Source organism: Momordica charantia (genome assembly GCF_013281855.1).
Source record: "Momordica charantia cultivar OHB3-1 chromosome 3 unlocalized genomic scaffold, Mcharantia_2.0 BLBB01000003.1, whole genome shotgun sequence".
NCBI classification, from domain to species: Eukaryota; Viridiplantae; Streptophyta; class Magnoliopsida; order Cucurbitales; family Cucurbitaceae; genus Momordica; species Momordica charantia.
In genome coordinates, this window is record NW_028275161.1 from 15,797,644 (window position 1) to 15,816,366 (window position 18,723).

The 18,723-nt window shown below is 29.8% G+C and overlaps 1 protein-coding gene and 1 non-coding gene across 2 annotated transcripts; one reads left to right on the forward strand and one right to left on the reverse strand.

Annotated features, from left to right (window-relative positions):
* The first annotated feature begins 6,675 nt into the window (after window positions 1-6,675).
* LOC148212466 (DUF868 family protein (DUF868)) lies at window positions 6,676-7,812 on the forward strand. The gene has a single exon (XM_088121868.1). The coding sequence runs from the start codon at window positions 6,847-6,849 to the stop codon at window positions 7,792-7,794; it is 948 nt and encodes a 315-aa protein (XP_087977994.1). The 5' UTR covers window positions 6,676-6,846; the 3' UTR covers window positions 7,795-7,812.
* Window positions 7,813-12,263: 4,451 nt separating this feature from the next.
* On the reverse strand, window positions 12,264-12,346 carry TRNAL-UAA (transfer RNA leucine (anticodon UAA)). The gene has a single exon. It is a non-coding gene; the product is annotated as a tRNA-Leu (tRNA).
* Window positions 12,347-18,723: the final 6,377 nt, after the last annotated feature.

The window sequence follows — 18,723 nt, forward strand, 5'->3', positions numbered from 1 at the left end:
TTTGATTTTTTAAAGTATAAAATAAAAATAGTTTTTTAAAAAATATCTAATTTGGTCTCTTTATATACCATAGAAATTTTTTAATATAAATTTATAATTACATTTCAAGAAATTTAATACTAAAATTATGATTGAAACAAATGAATTAAAAATAAAAATAAATGGATCAAATGAAAATTCAAAAACTAAAATATTTAAAAGTTGAAAGTAGACATGTGTCATACCAAAATAACCAAAACCAAAAGTACATATATATATATGGATCTAAATAATATTTAAATTTAAAATAAATGTCTTTCTTTAATACTAAAATCAATCTCTTTCTAGAGTTAGCAAAGCATTTAAAATTAAAAAAAAATAGTATAATTCAAGTCGGAGCCAAATGTAATATAAAACAGAAGTTCAAACTTATTATATATTTGGAAAAAATGAAAAGTGTAATTTCTCAAATTCAAATATCGTGATTACTAAAAATTGACCACGACTCCATGAAGAAAATTGTATCAAATATACTAAGCAAGTAAAATAAAAAATAAGTATTTATTAGTTATAAATAATAGTAAAACAAAAAAACCTGTATAGTTATTAATACAACTTTAATGTGTGGACCAGATCTGAGTTATGACATTTGGAAGGAAAATGATAACTATTGAGAATTTTAAGTGTCATTCTCATGGGTCAACTTTATTAAATAAAATTAAATTGATTTCACACAGTTCCAAGAACAAACCAAAATTATAAATACTCTGAGTTTATTTCATTTTAAAAAAGAGACCAATTTCATTGACTTTAAATAATCATTTAAAAATTTTGTAAATTTTCTTTTAACATTAAATAGAGAGTCTCTTTGGAAGACTGAAACTTGCACATGGTTTAATTAAGAAGTTAATATCTCTCTCTCTACATAATTTTTTTTAATATGAATATGGATGTTTTTTTTTTAATTTAATTATTATTATTTTGAGTTCAGTGGATGGATTTTTATATTGGCTAGTGAATGTTTTGACTATATGGAAATATGAAAGAAGCTTCTGTTGGGATTTTTTAAAACAACATTTTCAAGTATTTTAATAAGATGATTGGTAAAATCTAATGTTATTTTGCATATTAAAGTCGGAGAAATAAATATTAGTTCACCTATTGATTTCATACCCACATTTTCAGAAATCGAAATATTTTAACGTAGATAAATCTATGTTTTTTATTATAGTGACTAATTCACCCTCTCTTTAAATCAAGTTGAATTTCATTCGGAGGAGTTTTATTAAGATCGAATTAATTTTTATCAAAGAAAGACAAAATTAACTGAGGTAGTGAGTGAAGTGTCATGTTAAAATCACGATTGAAATAAAACCACCTTCTTTGCATTCTCCGATGCCGACTGGGCTGGCTGTCCCGATAGCAGACGGTCCACTACTGGCTTCCGCGTATTTCTCGGAAAAAACCTACTGACTTGGGTTTCTAAAAAGCAACCGACTCTTTCCAGGTCTAGTGCCGAAACAGAGTACAAGGTACTCGCCCTTACTTCCTCTGAACTTTTATGGCTTTCTTACTTGTTACGCGATCGGGAGGTGCCATTTCGCTATCGATTTATCCTGCACTGTGATAATGCTAGCGCTACGCACTTGACGGCCAAAACTGTGGTCCTTTTTTAAAAATTCAGTTAGCAAAATAAATGCTTTCAAAATATAGCGACTAGAATGAATAAAAGTTGAAAGTACGGAAATGAGACGATTTCACCTTAATTATTATTATCATCTTGTGACAATTTTAAAACTTTTAATATTTATGTTTTATTTATAAACAAACATATAGAACTTAAAAAAAAGTTATTTGGAAGTCATCTCTTATGATATGAGTTGGTCATTTTATACCCGAATTGAGAGAATTATAAAACTAGTAAACTAAAATTATGATACTTTATTGTAAGCACATTTTCAAATTTAAAAAATAACGAAATGCAAAAAATAAAAAACTAATCATGACATAATGTAACGTTTAAAAAACTGCCCTAATGAGTTAATTTTGTAAAAATATAAAAGTAATGGCATATTTAGAAGTATATTATATTATACCTTACGTTATAAATTTAAGAATATTGTGTCTATTTAGTTGTCTAAAATGTCTTGATTATAATTCTAAACGTTTGATTATATTATATTTTAATTATCATTTAATCCTTGTCGTTAATATCATCAACAAATTATTAACATGACGTGCTTAGTAATACATATCTATCTATCTATCTATCTGGCACATCGTACCAACTAAATCAAAATTTATCCAAATGAACATGTCACATCATTATTCTGTCGATGATGTTAATAACAATAATTAATGTGAAATTCAAATATACCATTTAAATCTTCAATAATACTCAAAATTTAGAAATTAAGTTATAATTGAGTCTTTTATCATTTAATAAAATATATTTATGGTTTTTGAATTGTAAACAATAATGTATTATAGAATTGGTAATCTGAAATGCTTTCTTTTGTAAAGTTGCTTTTTAAATATATATATATATATATATTTTGATTCACTCACTCAGTTGCAAAGAATTTCTTGGTATTATCCAAGGCACATAGATAGAGAGAGAATAAACTTTTGAGAAATTTTATTCTTTCAATTTTTGTTATTTCCCTCACACTTGGAATTTAAATAAACTAAAATGACTTTTTGGGTACACAGCTTTATTAATCTTTAAATTAAAGTTTGGATATAAAAGGAAAAAGAAATTAGGAATTACTCCATTATAGTTTTCTTTCACCATTCTCTCCTTTGGGTTTAATCACTTTCCTTATGTTTCAAGAAAAATAATTCTAATTATGAGCAATCACATGTTGCATAGTTTAAATTCGCATAAATGATTTTTCTTACATTGTTATATATATGAATTTGGAATAAAGTATTGAAACATTGTTATATATATATATTGCACTTACTATTGTACATTTAAGGCCAAATTTTCAAAACAAAAAAAAAAATAATTTTATCTTAATTCTCTAGCTAAGTAGACTATTTTTAAATCACTTTAATCTAAGGTATATGAAACTACTAGCACAACATATAGCTAGCCTCGACCTACTAGCTAGATGTAAGGGTAGATACTTGGTAGTCTAGTTTTAGTAAGATCACAAAGCGTTGCTAGCTAGTCCAAACACCCGAAATAAATTTGAGAGACTTGGACTTGATACCATACGTGGCAAAACGAAGTCACATTGAATGACGACATTTTTCATAGTGGTCCTTCATACACTATATGGACCTTACTCGAACAAGTTCTCATATGGAGATCATGACACATAACATAATTAACCAAAAACTTATAATTTTATGAAAACCTGATTTTTTAAAAATTATTAGTAAATAATGTCAGTTAATTGGTTAATTTCGTAGGAAGGCAGAAGAAAGAGAGATCTCTACGTTGGAGTGGCGATTCAAACTTACAATTTTTTAGTCGGAAATAGACGTCTTAACCAATTGAGTCATGTTCGATTTAATGTGAGAACTCTAAGTTTGTGGGGTGAGAGGTTATAAATAGGAAATGTGCAGACATTATTATTGTTGTGGGGAGAAATTTGGGAGTTTAAATTTTGGAGGGGCAGAATGGGACATGAACTTGCAAGCTTCCCTTGTCCAATAAACTAGTAATTGAAGTTTGGTGATAATAATGGAACAACATGCCCTAAAGAAATACCAACCCTACTTGCCTTTCTTTCAACAAAGAACATGCCTTTGTTGTACAATCTCTTCCAACTCATTAACTACTCTTTCATCTTTTGAAATGAAATATATATATATATATATATATATATATATATATGTATTACCTTTTTACCCCTGTACTTGACTCGGTTATAGTCTGTCGTCTTAGTTGTAACTGTAAACTCATCAGTACGCTAGGAAATAAGATACTAACATACTTATTGGATCTTTTATATCTTTATGCCAATGATATATGACTAGTTATTTTTGGAAAATATTGTCGTTTAGATAATTGGCGAAGATCTAAACTTACCATTGCTAAAGGAGTTAATTAACTAATGTACTGATGCTTAGGTTGAATGTGATGTATAAGTAGCTAGATCATATCACATAATAGTAAATTCACTGATTTTGAATTAATTATTATGCAGAGTGAGTTTGAGATGACTTTTGGTCGATGATATTCAAACTTCTGATCTTTTAGTCAATGAGATAAGTCTTATACTTAGATTGATATAAAATTTTGTTTTTATCAATGCTATCGATTTTTTCAATTATTTGAAAATTATTAAACTCAGTTTTAGTATTTTTATTACTGTTCGTGTCAGCCTCAATATTGATCCAGGCTCCAATATCGGCCTTATTTTTAAGACAAAAATGCAGCATTCTCCAATCAAAATATTTTCTATCTGGATTTTTTTCCAGATCTATAATATCATCTTCTACTAGATAATTGTTGATAGGGACACCCGTCAATATATCAATAAATTTCCATTTTTCAGTGTTGTACCCATAAGAAATTTCTTGATTATTTTTTACTTGTATTGGTAATTCATAAATATATGAATCTATATGTGGTAAGTTGAATTATCTTGTAGATATACAACATACTCAATTGAATATGAACTACATTAATTAAAAATATTAAACACAAAATATGAGTAGAATTTCCTAAAAAAGAAAAAGTAAAATTGCATATATGTAGGAAATAATATCTCATTTTAATTTGTATATAAGGTTAACCATTAGAAAACCTCTTAGGTCATCACAATCCTAATGGTTTAAACTTATAAGTTTATTACAAAAATATTTATTTAATAGACATTAACAAATATACCAAGTGGGAATTAAAAATAAAGGATACATTTGACTTTGAAAGCAAGCTAGAGGGGCATTAAGGGAAATCACCAAATGTTTCCTCCCATTATAGCCTTTCTATACATGCTATAGATTTTGAGTAAAAATGATAATTATTTAATGTTAGACTAAATCTTTACTTTTAAGAAAGTACTATTTTCTAATTTTGATATTGACACATCAATTTTGCTAGATCTCGTGCTAATTAATTTCTCGAGTTACCTATAAATGAGGGAAATATTAAGAATATATTAGAAAAATAATGATAAGTTTATCTTATTCTATCCACTTAAATTTTGACGAAGTATTTCAGAAGAAGAGTAATATTGTGTTCAAACTTTTTCTGTATCATTTTCTCTCTAATTAATTTTTTTAGCTAAATTAATATATATATTTTTAACATAATGACTCTTCTTCGATATGCTACGTTAAATTGAAAAGGTAAACTTATTATTAATTTTCTAATATATTCTTAATATTTCCCTCATATATAAATAACCCACAACCAAAGAAAATTGTTTTGTCAATATCAATGTTACAAAACATGTGTTGATCCATTATGATCTAGTCACTAAACTTTAGTTTGTAATAATTTAATTTATTTTATTTTTAGATTGGTAACAATTTATCCTTTATATAACAATTTAGTCTCGTTAAAGCAAGCAAATTTCAGTAGTAATTGACATATGTCTTCAACAAAGAACAATTTAGTCTCTATACTTGTCAATTTTATCATATAACGATTCAATCGTTGTAACTCATAAACAAATTTGGTAAAAAAACGACAATGCATCATCGGTTTCAACACGAGCCTCATGTTATGCTAAATTACTATATCAAATTCAATTTCTTTTTAATATATTCTTAACACCATCTTTAAAATGAATGATTTATGGTAGGTTTTCGTTGACTCAAAAAAAAAAAAAAAAACAGTGTTGTTGGTTTTAATGCTCTGCCTTTGTTCCCAACTGCAACCACATGACACATTGTAATGAAGGCTGTAAAGAAGGAAAAGACATTAAAATACTTCACACATCTTTCCCCATTTTTTTATTTTTTAGTATTCCAAAAAAAAAAAGTCCAAAAAAAAAAAAAGGAAAACAGTTATGGTATATTTATGGGTTTCTTTTTTTCTTTTTTTTTTTGACAATTTATGGGTTTGGTTTTAATCATATATTGATGTGTTGGGGTTGGGGTGGGAGTTGGTAATCTACACCACACTTTCCTATTTATTTTGTGGGGTCATAATTATCCACAACAACTCAACAAATATGTTCATAAAAATTTTTCTCACTTTCTCACCCAAACTCTCTCTTGCCAAACACTTTTTACAGACTTTTCTCATCACACTTGCCCCTCTCTCATTGGTCCTCACTCACCAAAATCAAAGTCAAATCTCTCTCTTTTTATGTTTAGTAGTTGAATTTTGCCCACTAATCAAAGCTTTGTAAACAATGATTGCCCATTAAAAAACAGATGCCAACTTTTCACCTTTTAAATTAAAAAAATAACCGTCCGTATATTTACATTTACTGTAATTGATCAGATTAAATAATGTTACTGCATAGCATAAATTTTATTTTATTTTATTTCATACGTTAGTTTAAGTTTGATTTGAATTATAATATTTTTTTGGGTAAGATTTTAAATTTTATATTATATATTAAAATTCTTGAATTATGTTTGTTAAAAATTGATGTTTAAGTGTTAAAGACGAAGTATTTTTCTTTTAAAAAATTATGTTTTTTATTTCCAATAACAATCATTCAACCTTGAGGGGAAAAGGGAATTAAAAGCACCCATGATCATCTCATTAACTCTCAAAAAAAAAAAAAAAAACTCTCTCTCTCTCTAAAATCTCCGAGGAGAGAGATTCCTTTTTATAATTCCCAAAACGGGTCTCAATTTTCCCATCCATTTTCTTGCCATAAATTCCCAAGAAACAAACACTCCTCTCTCTCTCCTCTCACTGAAAAATTCCCAGATCTCTCTCTCTCTAGAATGAGAGACTTCGTTTCCTGCTTCAGCGAGAACGCCGTCAACATCTCCCACCCCTCCTGCTCCACCTACTCAAATGCCGCCGCCGCCGCCGTCGTCTCTCCACCGCCTCCCTCCGTCCAGACCGCCGTGACCAGCCTCTACGCCACCACTCTCTCCGCCGCCCGTACGATTTCCGTCACCTGGGCCAAATCCCACTCTGCTCAGAGCCTCACCGTCAATTTCCACCACCCCTCCGCCATTTCCTTCAAGCTCGACACCTCCGCCGCCCGATTCTTCAAGAAAAACAGAGGCTCCAAATCCTACGACTCCCACAGCTCCAAAATCGAAATCCTCTGGGATCTCTCCGCCGTCCAATACGACATCGGCCCCGAACCCATTTCCGGATTCTACGTTCTCATCACCGTCGATTCCGAAATCGCTCTCGTTTTGGGCGAAATTCCCACCTCCCTTCGCGCCCCCAATTCGAAATCCGCCATGGCCGCCGACCCAGAAGCTCGAAAAACCTCGCTGGTCTCCAGAACAGAGCATTGCTCTGGAAATACTCTGTTTTCGACCAACGCTAAGTTCTGCGAAAATGGGGTCTCCCATGAGATCTTGATCAAGTGCAGCGGAGAAGAAGAAGAAGGGGCCAAAAAGAAGCGGCAGCAGCAGCCGGGGTTGTGGGTGTGGATCGATAAGAAGGCGGTGATTCGAGTGAAGAGATTGGAGTGGAATTTCAGAGGAAATCAGAGCATTTTTGTTGATGGGTTTTTGGTGGATTTGCTGTGGGATGTTCATGACTGGTTCTTTGGGACCGCCATTAATGGATTCGCTGTGTTCATGTTTAGGAGGAGGAGTGGGTTGGAGAGTAGGCTGTGGTTGGAGGAGGAGAAGCTGCCAATTGAGAAAGACAATAAAAAAAATGTAGATTTTTCATTGTTGATCTATGCAAGTAAGATCAGTTCATAAGAAGGTTTCTTTCTTTTCTTTTCTTTTCATTTTTTGGGTTGATTTTTGTGCTTTGAATTTTGGGTATAATTCTTTTTTAAGATGAGATAAAAGCAAAAAATGCGTAATTTGGATCACCTTAAAAACTACAAAAATGTCATCGGTTAAGACCTTTTATTCTTCCGTAGATTCAATTTTTCATTCCCACCTTGGTTGCACTAAAATAATCTGTTTCAATTCAAATATAAGAAAGGTAAGTAAAGTTTTGACCAATTGAACAATGCACTTATCATCATTTTTAATAACTGGAGTTCAAACCTTCCACCTCAAAAAAGAATAGATGTCAATTAGTACTAGCTATGTTCATGTTATCTACGTGAGTTATAATTACCTCACAGTTAGAGGTTCTAATTCTATATCTTTGGAAAAATGGGTTCAATGGTTAAAAATTCTCTCTTGTATTTCGAGCAGCATAGAATCGTAAGCCATGATGTTCTAGTTCTCCCGACAATTTCTCTCTTCGCGGAAGAAAAGACTTTCTGTAAAATTTCTATTTTTCTCTTTATAGAGTGGTTGATGATGATGATGGTGGTATAGGCTTGAAAATCATTCAAAAAGGCTAAAGAAACAGAATAATGAAGAGAGGCTTAAAGCTCTATTTTTTTGGATTTTTTTTTTCTTTTTTTAATTGGATTTGTTTCTACGTTGATTTTTATGAAAAGGGAAATTGGGGTTTTTGAGAGAGGTGAATCAATCTTTACTTGCTTTTGGCATTGAGATGCTAAATTTGAAGTGGAGAATCTGATGAAAATGGCTCTGCAAAAACACCCTTTTTTTTCCTACTAAAAGATTTGGCAATAAATATTTTGAGCAAAAAAATACAATAAAATTAGGATTTTAATGTTGTTGGCTTTAATGGATTCACTGTGAAGAAGTTCAATATTCTGTACTTGTGTGCAGAATTATCAAAGTTTGGAGAACAATCTCATTTTTAAGTTTGTTAGTTATAACTGATCTTTAAGATTAGTTAACTACTTTTTATTTTATTGTTTTTTTATTCTTTCTTTTTTATTTTAGTTTCTTCTTGAAAATTTGTTTCTTCCTACGACTCGAACCCATAAAATTAGCTAGTCACTAAGCCAACCAACACTTATGAATTGATGGATCAAATTTCAAGGTCGGTATGTTAATATTTCCATCGATATTTTTGTGTTTATGAATTCGATATTAAAATGAGGGGTGAATGGACATTTTCATAGTATTGCAAAAGATAAAATATGAAAAATATCAACAGACTATCACTAATAAAGATGCAATATTAATACTAATCATTTTAAATGTGTTTAGAAATGGTTAAATGCTTATTTGTTAATTTAAATATTTTTTACGAATTTTTATTTTTATATAACATTTTCAGAAATATCAATCGACGTCGACATTTTATCGATATTTTCATTAATATTTCTATGAAATTGATACTTCGATATTTCTATCAACATCGACATTTAAAACCTTATCAAATATGCACTTCAAACCAACCAGGCCGACTTGATTGGACTTATTTCACAAGTTTTTCAATTCCGGCTTCCATCCCTAACATGTGTGGAATGAGCTTCAATTTTAATTACAAAATTATACAAAATAACCACATTTAAAAAGTTTGAAAAATCATAAGTGTTATCGCTAATAGCATCGACTTATTTCTAAAATCTCTCGCTTTAATATTTTTCAAGTCTAGGTGATAAATATAGTAATGGATCAAATCATGCTATTGCAAGTCATGTTGTATTAGTAATATTATTATTCTAATTGTCAATATGAGCATAGTTGAACCGTTAAAGGCATCTTGCTCTCAATAATTCTTTAAACAAATTATTGTAAAAACCCATCGAAGTGTTCAAATAATGCATTTTCTAACTAACCTATAAACAATGTCTCAAAAACATTGGTAGGAAAAAGTTGATTGTTTTGAGTTTTGACAAATAATTTCTTTCTAAAGCAATGTATCACATTCTCCTTTAAAGTTTGATCCGCTCTCTCTAATTTACAATTTTTTCCAGTACAACAACATACAACATGAATGAGCGAGGATTCGAATTCACGACCTCTCAATCGAGGATATATATAAAATGTAATTAATTAATTAAACTATGTTCATATTGACCTCTGTAACTTACTATTATATACTTTAAAGAAACATATAAAATCATAAATGGATCTCAAACAAAAAAATGCATAAAGATGCATGACTTGCAAAACAAAATAATGAAAAAAAGGTACACCCATTTGTCTGAAAAAGGGTCCCATTTATAAGTTGTAAAAAGCCCCATGATTTGGGCAAAGCCATTTCCATTATTCCAAACAGCAACCTGTGAAGGAGATGAGAGCTATTCAAAGGAGAGGGAGGGAGGGGCCATAGGATCTTTGGCTCTTTTTGTTTGTTGTGTTCAATAAGTTAGGTGTAAATTGAGAAGACCATGTAGTTTTTAGGGCAACTATTCAAACCCTAATCTAACACAAACCCACATGAAATGATTCACTTTTTTCAACATTCTATATTATGAGTTTTTTTTTCTCTTTCTACAACCATATTTGATCTGGAAAATGATCGAGGTGTCGAAAAGTTTGAACTGACGACTTGACTAGCTGACGAGCGAGTGAGGGACCTGTAAAATAGGAGTAAGAGCTCCAAGGCTCAAGTCAGTGTCTACCCAATCTATGTTCAAGAGATCAGTACAGTTTTGCATACCTGAAAATGAGGTGGGGATCTTTATTTATAGGGGTGAGTTTCAGATAGGACCTCCGACGACAGTGTCTCAATGACTCTATGACATCCGCAAGAATTGCAGCGTGTTGTCTGAGATTCCGTTAGAGGTTTGCCCATGTAGATGCTCATATAGGTCGGCTCGTCCTCTGAAGAGGTTTGGTCGAGGCGTGGACTTTGGGTCGGCTCGACCGAACCAACTACTTGTCAGAAAGTAGTTCAGCTGGCCCTTTTTTGCTAGTCCGAGTTGTTGGTTTTTTTCTAAGTCATGATTCATATGATGATTCATTGTTTCTAAGCTACGAGATCAGACGAAAAATCACCTCCAACAAATTGTTTATCTGGTTCAAAATTCACAAGTTTTTATTTTGTTTATATTTCAAGATCTTAGTTTATGTCGATCTGCTTTAAGGCCTGCGTTTGGTAGCGTTTCTTTTTCTTGCTTCTCATTTCTAGTTCTGAAAAACAGGATCAATAACATAAATGTTTGGTAATTGTTTATGATTCTCGTTTCTCACTTTTAAGAAACATTTCTAATATTACATGTGCAGAAATTTTGAAAACAACACAATCATATTTTTAAAAGCATTATTTTATCATTCTTGACTTATAAAAGGTATAATAATGAATATTTAAAAAATAAATCAAACATAATATAATTTGAATATTTAATTTGAAAATTTTCATATAAAACTTTTATTTTTTATTTAAAATGTTAGAGAACAAAAACAATAAATTCTTACAATTTTTGTTTTTTTTCCCTATAAAAAGGAAAAAAAAAAGCTATATCAAGCACAATTTTTTTTAATAAATACGAGAAATGAGAAACAAGAAATATGAAATAAGAAAGGAGAAATAAGAAAAATCAACGTTACCAAACGAGCTCTAATATGCTAACAAAATAATGTTGGTTTTCTAAATAAAAAATGTTTTGTTTGTTACCCATATTTGGAGGTTGTGTGGAAACTAAGGTGGTGTTTGAGAGTATTTTTAGAGTACTTTTAGTTCGTATTTACTTAAGAAACACTCTTTGAAACATTTTTAAGAGCGGTGTAAATTCAAACATTAAACACTTTTCATTTTTAAGCATTGTGGTAGAATATATTCGTAAAGATTTAAGGCTATTGTGCTACGCTATTCATAAACTTATAATTTTTTAGGTCAAACTTGTTATGAAGTGAATATATTCTCTCTTTCTTTTTAGGCATTTAAGTTGAATTTGTTTGATAAAAATTTCTTCCACATTTATATCATTATTCTCCAAGTCTAAAAGAATGGGAAAATTCCCAAAATTCCACCAAAAGGGGTTTGCTTTCCATTTTCTCTCATTTTCTTTCTTCTTCATGACAAGTCAATAAGCAAAAGCAAATAATGTCCATGAAAGAGAATCATGAGTAAAGGAAAAAAAATGTTTAGAATTTGTGTCCCATCTTTTAAATGAAAGTTGGGGGATACCTTTAAAAATGGGTTATAAAAAGAATAATGGACAAAGAAAGTCAGTCAAAAACTATGCAACATTTTTTACAAGTTTTGGGCAATGAAGTTTGAATGTTAGGATTTCCCTTCGAAAATGGCCACTTTTAAATTATCTTCCATCATATAACATGGGACTTGTCCCTTTTTTGTTGTAATTTTAATATATATATATATATATATATCTCAAATGTCGTCTGATTAGGCCACAGAAGGAAGGTATCCATCGTGCCAAAAAATGAAAGAAAGAAATTGCTAGCTATGGGGTTCGAACCCATGCGCACTTCTGTGCAGAAGATCTTAAGTCTTCCCCCTTAACCTCTCGGGCAAACTAGCACATGCTTGTTGATGGCATTTTTGTCAAATATATTTGGTTTAACACAAACAAAAAAGAAGATTTTTATGACCCGTTTGGTAAATATATATATATAGTAAAGTTATTTCCATTTGAAACAAACAAAAAAGAATATGCTATGACATGTTTGGTAACGTACGTTATCGTTTTTCATTTGTTGTTTCTTGTTTCTAAGTTTTTAGAAATCTAAACGTGCGTTTGATTGGTGATCTGAAAACAAAGAATTCAATGTAAAACAAAATTTTATTATTTGTTTTCAGTATTTTCAGATATATGTTTGATAGCAAATTTGAAAATTGAATTTCAATTTAAAAAATTGTTCAAGGTGTGTTTAGTAATATATTTACAAACTAGTGGTACTTACCCACTAAATATTTAGTTCAATATAAAATAATATTAATTAATTTATTAACATTTTTTTATAAATTTTGTAGAATTATTATTTTACAATATTATATAATTTATAATTATGTTTACATATTTTAATTTTGACAAAAAATGAAAATAAGTTTATAACATGAAATGATATATTTATTAAAGTTTTTATCATTTTTTAATATAATTATGCATTTTAAAGTTTATAATTCAAACATATTAAGTGAATCCATTTGATTATGTGAATTTGAAAACAATAAATAGAATTCGAATTTCTAACCAAACACTTTTGATATAACTACCTCAATTTTCTTGTTTCTCATTTTCAAGAAACATTGCAAAATTTTGTACAAATTTTTGAAATAACAAAATCGAGTTCCTTCCTCCATGTTTCATGTTTCCATTTCTAATTTTTTCAAAAAAAAAATAAAAAAGAAAAATAGTATTATATCATTCTTCACTTATAAAATTATTAATATATGTTTAATATATATATAATTGTAAATTTTGAATATTTAATTAAAAGATTAATTTTCATATAAACTTTTACCTTTTTAATTTAAAATGAGAGAAACAAAAAAATAAAAAATGTTTACCGTGTTTAATTTCTATTCCTTTTTCAATAAAAAAGAAATAACCAAAAATAATAAACAATTATGTACCAAAACCAGTTTTTGTTTAAAATGAAAAAAAGAAAATAGGAAATGAAAAATGAAAAATGAGAAACTAGAAACATAAATATTACCTGACGGATTAGTAATATGTTATCATTTCTCGTTTTCATTTTTTGGAGGGAAAAATGGGCCTTTTCATTGTTTTCAAATTCTCATTTCTTCGAAGAATAATTCGTAAAATTATATATCAATTTTAGAGGGAAAAAATTGATTTCTCCTTGTTTTTCAAAAACATAATCAAACTTCAAAAGTTATTTTGTCATTGTTTTTACTTACAAAATGTATAATAAATAATAAAAAATTAAATATAACATAACTATTTTTAATATTTTATTTTTAAAAATTATTTTTCATGTAAAACATTAGTTTTCCATTTTAAATTTAAATTTGATAGAACGAGAAATAAGAAATAACTGCCGATACCACTATTTATTTTTCTTTAACAGGAATTTAATGAATTAAAAAAGAAAAAAAACCTTTTGAAACGACAAATTACTCTATTCAAAGTGGTAATCTTGTATGTCAATACAATACATCCTTAATATTTTATCATCTAACTAAAACAAAACAAAATGATGGATTTCTTATACCTATAAATCTTTATTTGAATTTTTTCCTTAAAGTACTTTAATGAATCAAGTTTACTCAGTAGATCCAAATATTGAGTTATTGTTCTTTGATGTATATATATATTTAGGATTTTTTTGTTTTTTTAGTATAACAAATATGGGATCGGGACCTGAACCTCCAACAAGAGAAGAAATATATACTTTATTCACTAAATCATGTTTTTGTTAGCAATAATGTACCTGAGTTGTAATTTGATTTTAAAACATTTAAATTTAATATAAATTAAATTGATATATAAAATAATACATATAAAATATATAAACAAACTAATATTACTACTTACCATAAACAACATTTTATTAACATTAACGAAAAAGATCACAAAAACAAAATGTGGAATTTTAAAGAAAAACACAAACATTTATAATTTGTAACGCAAGCCAAATAATAATCAAAATATTCGATTTAGATAGTAAGACAATGATTATTATTATAAAGACAACAACAACAATATTCATAATAAATTATTTGCGAGTGCGTGATGTTCTTTGTTCTTGGAATAAAGTAGAGAGATATGATTTGATTATTATTAGGCTTTTTAAAAGTTCTATACCACCAAAATCTGGCCTGAACCTTTGGGTAGGATCTGCAGGAACAACAACAATAGCTACGCGGAGTGCGGTAGAATTCCCTGGTACAATCATTTGAGAAGTCCCTCCGAAGACGGCTCCCATACAATTCTTGCGAGAGCTGGAGAAGCGGGTTTGCTACAATGATTCGGGCAGTGGGTGGCCTCTTCCTCTTCGAGACTTCAAGGTTGGTCAATAATAAATTCCCTTTACTGGAACCTCTTTTAGATCCGGGAAGGGAGGCCTCTAAAGTCTCTCGGCTTTTTCTTCCACGAAGCAAGCTCTCATGAATAGGACAAATTTGGGTCCCTGGAGCTGGGGAAGGTCAAGTCAAACGCCTGGTGTTAAAGATAGGACAACTCCTGCTTGTTCTTATCGCTCGGTGGTTGGATGCCCTTTTTCCTGGCAAGATCAGATTAAGAATAGCCAAAGGCTAGGAAAGCACATTCAGACTATTGTCACGCTCAAAGCACCAAGACTGCTTATTCCGCGGCTAGCTAGTGAGCAGTTCTTTCGAGCTAGAAGCGGGCATCTCCCGTGCTTCTGGTGAGAACTGAAATCCTGGTTGGTGCAAACTGAGATCTTGAAGCTAAGGATAAGGCCCTTCCTAACCCTACCCTTTCCCTTTCAGTTAAGCCTTTTTAGCCATTTCCTCGAGTAGTCGAGCTGCCTATCTTCTCCTCAAGCTGCACTAGCCCAAGGATATCGATATGCTGTTTATGGCTTTCCTCAAATCCCGAGAGCTTCTCTTTTCCTTGTTGGTTGGCTTGTTTGCCTGCTTTTAGTTTTAACACCTTTGAGAGTTTTTCGATTAGTCTGCCTTGATGAGTTATTGACTACTTACCTAGTTCCCACTCGATGAAGTTTTTAAGCAGTAAGACAAAAATTTACTCAAGTATGCAAAACGAAAAACAATTTATTGAAAGCAGAACGAAAAAATATTTCTACCTAATAGAAAAATGTTTAAATGAAATTTACTAATATATATGAAAGTTAGGTGCATCACAAAATCTATGAAGGTCCCATTTAGGTTGAATGTTGCCTAATTGTATTAATGGAAGTTAACCAAATTTTACTTTGATTGTGATGGATTTGGTAGAAAATAAGAGCATCCTAAGCACTATATGAAAATTAGTTCAATTGCAAAGAGTGGAAAGTTTGATTTTTTTTCCTTTTTTTTGTTTAATTATAAAAGAGGTCTTTGAGTATGACGCTTGACAAAGTGCCAAAAAGTCTATATGGATTGTTTGTTAAGCTACAAAAATTTGAATCTTCTATGCTATCTTTAAATGCACATTATATAATAATATTTCTATTACTTTGTTTTACTTTCTCAACTTTTTAATGCATGTCTACATCCAAAATATTTGTTTATTGCTCTTTAGGAGTTTTTAAGTTCCATTTCTTCATGCTTTTCAATGGTTTATAAGAGTTTAAATTTTATTTGTTCATATTCGTGACGAATAAAAAAGAATCTGTTTGTTTCTTTCTCGTTATGATTCACAGTTTTTAGATGGAATTATGAAAATCTACCTATAAAAGTAGACAAGGATGATTTTTTTGGTACCTTTAGGTATAAATTGAACATAAAATAGAATTCATTATGACATGCCTAACTTTATTGACTTAATGATTTTTTGTTGGGAGTTTTGAATATTATTAAATTCTATGGTATCGAATTATTAAGTTAGACATCAAGAAATTTGGTGTGATATTTACAAATTTTAGCAACGGAAAAGTCAATAAATTTATTAAGTGTCACACGAATTATGTTCTAATTGAAATAATTCAAAGCAATGAGGAAATGAAGATGCTTTTGGGAGTGCTTTTTAAGTAAAAGTACTATTATTGTTTTAATGTTTAATTCTAAATTATTAAAACTCTCTTCGTTAATCATTTTGTTTTAGTTTTTAGTTTTTTTGAAAATTATGTTTGTTTGCTCGAAAATGCGTCAAGATTCTTAGTCGAATTTAAAAAACATAAACAAGTTTTTAAAAATTACTTTTTTTAGTTTTTAAAATTTTGGCTTAGATTTTGAAAAAGAAATTCAAAAAAGTAGATGCAAAACAAATTACCAGCTCAATTTTAAAAAACAAAAGGGTTATCAAACCAAAGGCTAAGTGTGTTTTTCTTGGTTTCCAACCAAGCACATAAGCCAAAAGTATTCTATTTGTGGTTTCTCACGAAGCACTTTGAGGTATTTATGGCTTTTTATAAAAATATTTTTATGTTACTTTCAAATACACGTGGTTCCTCACAAAGCATTTTTACATAGTTTAATGGTTAAGAAATATATCATCGACTAAAAAGTCGAAAGTTTGAACTACGGCATTTAACTCAAAAAATATATATATATATATATATATCCAACAAATGAACACCTATATTAGTATATGGAACCAACCCGATTAATTGCCAATAGACCATCAGGGGCAATTTTGCAACTCTCATATGGGCCTTTGAAAATGGACTTACAAGCCCAACTCAAGCCCAATACCTAACATTGTCCCCATAGTTTTTACTTTTTAGCATGTCAAATGGAATGATTGAAAATGAAATAAAGCAAAAGAGAATTCTAACCCCCTAAATTGATATACAATGCCCCTTGATCTAGGGACATATAGGATATTTCACACTTTTAACATGTTTGTGTTAGAGGTGTTTATGGGTTGAGTTGGATCAGGTTAGGAGTGGTTTTGAGACCAACTCAAATTTTTGGGTAGGAACCGTCAGGTTTGAATTGGATGGTCAGCCCAACTCAACCCAACCCAACCCAATTGTTTGGAGTTGGGTTGTCAGGTTGTTTTATTTTTATTTTTAATTATTGCGGTGACGGGGAGTTAGGATTAAAACTAAATGGACGAATGAAATTAAGAGAAGAAGATAATATGAAAACCTTAAATAAATGGCTAGGATTAAAACTAAATGGACGGTTGACGTTAAGGAAAAAAAATATTATATATAATTAAAAAATATACATAAATTCGGGTTGAATTTGGTTGACCTAATTTTTTAAAGGTTGAATCCGAGACCCAACCCAACCCAAGACTTCATCTCGGGTTCATCCAGTTGTCAGATTTTTTTAGTAAATTTCCACAAAACTATAATAATTTGTCAGAGAATTCCATCGTGTATGTGGATAAAAGGTTTCTACCCATTTTGGTAATTAAATTCTATATCATTTTTGAAGTTTACACTCACTTAATTTAGATATTTGTTCTATAAAATATATTGTTTTGGTCTCTTAAGTTTTAATTTCCAAAAAATATGTATAACTAAATTCTCAAATTAGATCCGCAAATTTAGTACTAAGCTCGATTTATTTATATAGCGAATGTACTCTTAACAATTAAATTGAGAGTAGGTATATTATAAAATTCAGCAACTAAAATAAAATGTTTTAATCCAATGTAATTAGTAATGAGTTGAAAATTTGTTTAGGGGACACATCGCCTTAGAAATTATATAGATATTTTATATTTAATAAATTTGATTTGATTCCATCTAAACTAATTCTATAAAAACCACAAATTAATCCAGAAATTTACTTAAATTCAAAATCAAACTTAACCCAAAATTCGAATTGACTTGATCGAATTTTTTGAGTTAGCAAATCTTTTCTATGTTGAGTTTTTTCTCTTCAAGTTTAAAGGAGCTAAGATCAACGTCACTATCATCTAACTCATTCACCATTCTACTCCAATTACACAATTTAAACCTCGACTTGAGATCTTATATCGAACTCTCATTGACTTGAACATCAGAAGTGTTTGCTTCTTTTGTGCAAGTCTTTTCTCACAAGCTCAATCTTATCGATCTTCTCCGATTCTTGAGCTCGATTAGAATCTACCCTAGTTTCACTCCACGTTTGTAAATAGGAACTCCTACCTACTTTTTTGGAGTGGTTCATTTGTTGTAGTTGACAAAAAATACAGTGAAATTGATTCATTCATTAAATGTAATATATATAGACCAAAGTAAATAAATCATGTCAAAAAGTAAATAGAGCATCGGTCCACCTTCACAGTGTATCCTTGAGACCTATGGATTTAGCAAATACAAATCTCAAGTATCAACAAAGTATTCATCACTACAAGCTGCAAAGAGAAA

Bases quoted from the DNA above. Each gene is read 5' to 3' on its own strand.
- LOC148212466 (XM_088121868.1), top strand. From the start codon at position 6,847: ATGAGAGACTTCGTTTCCTGCTTCAGCGAGAACGCCGTCAACATCTCC.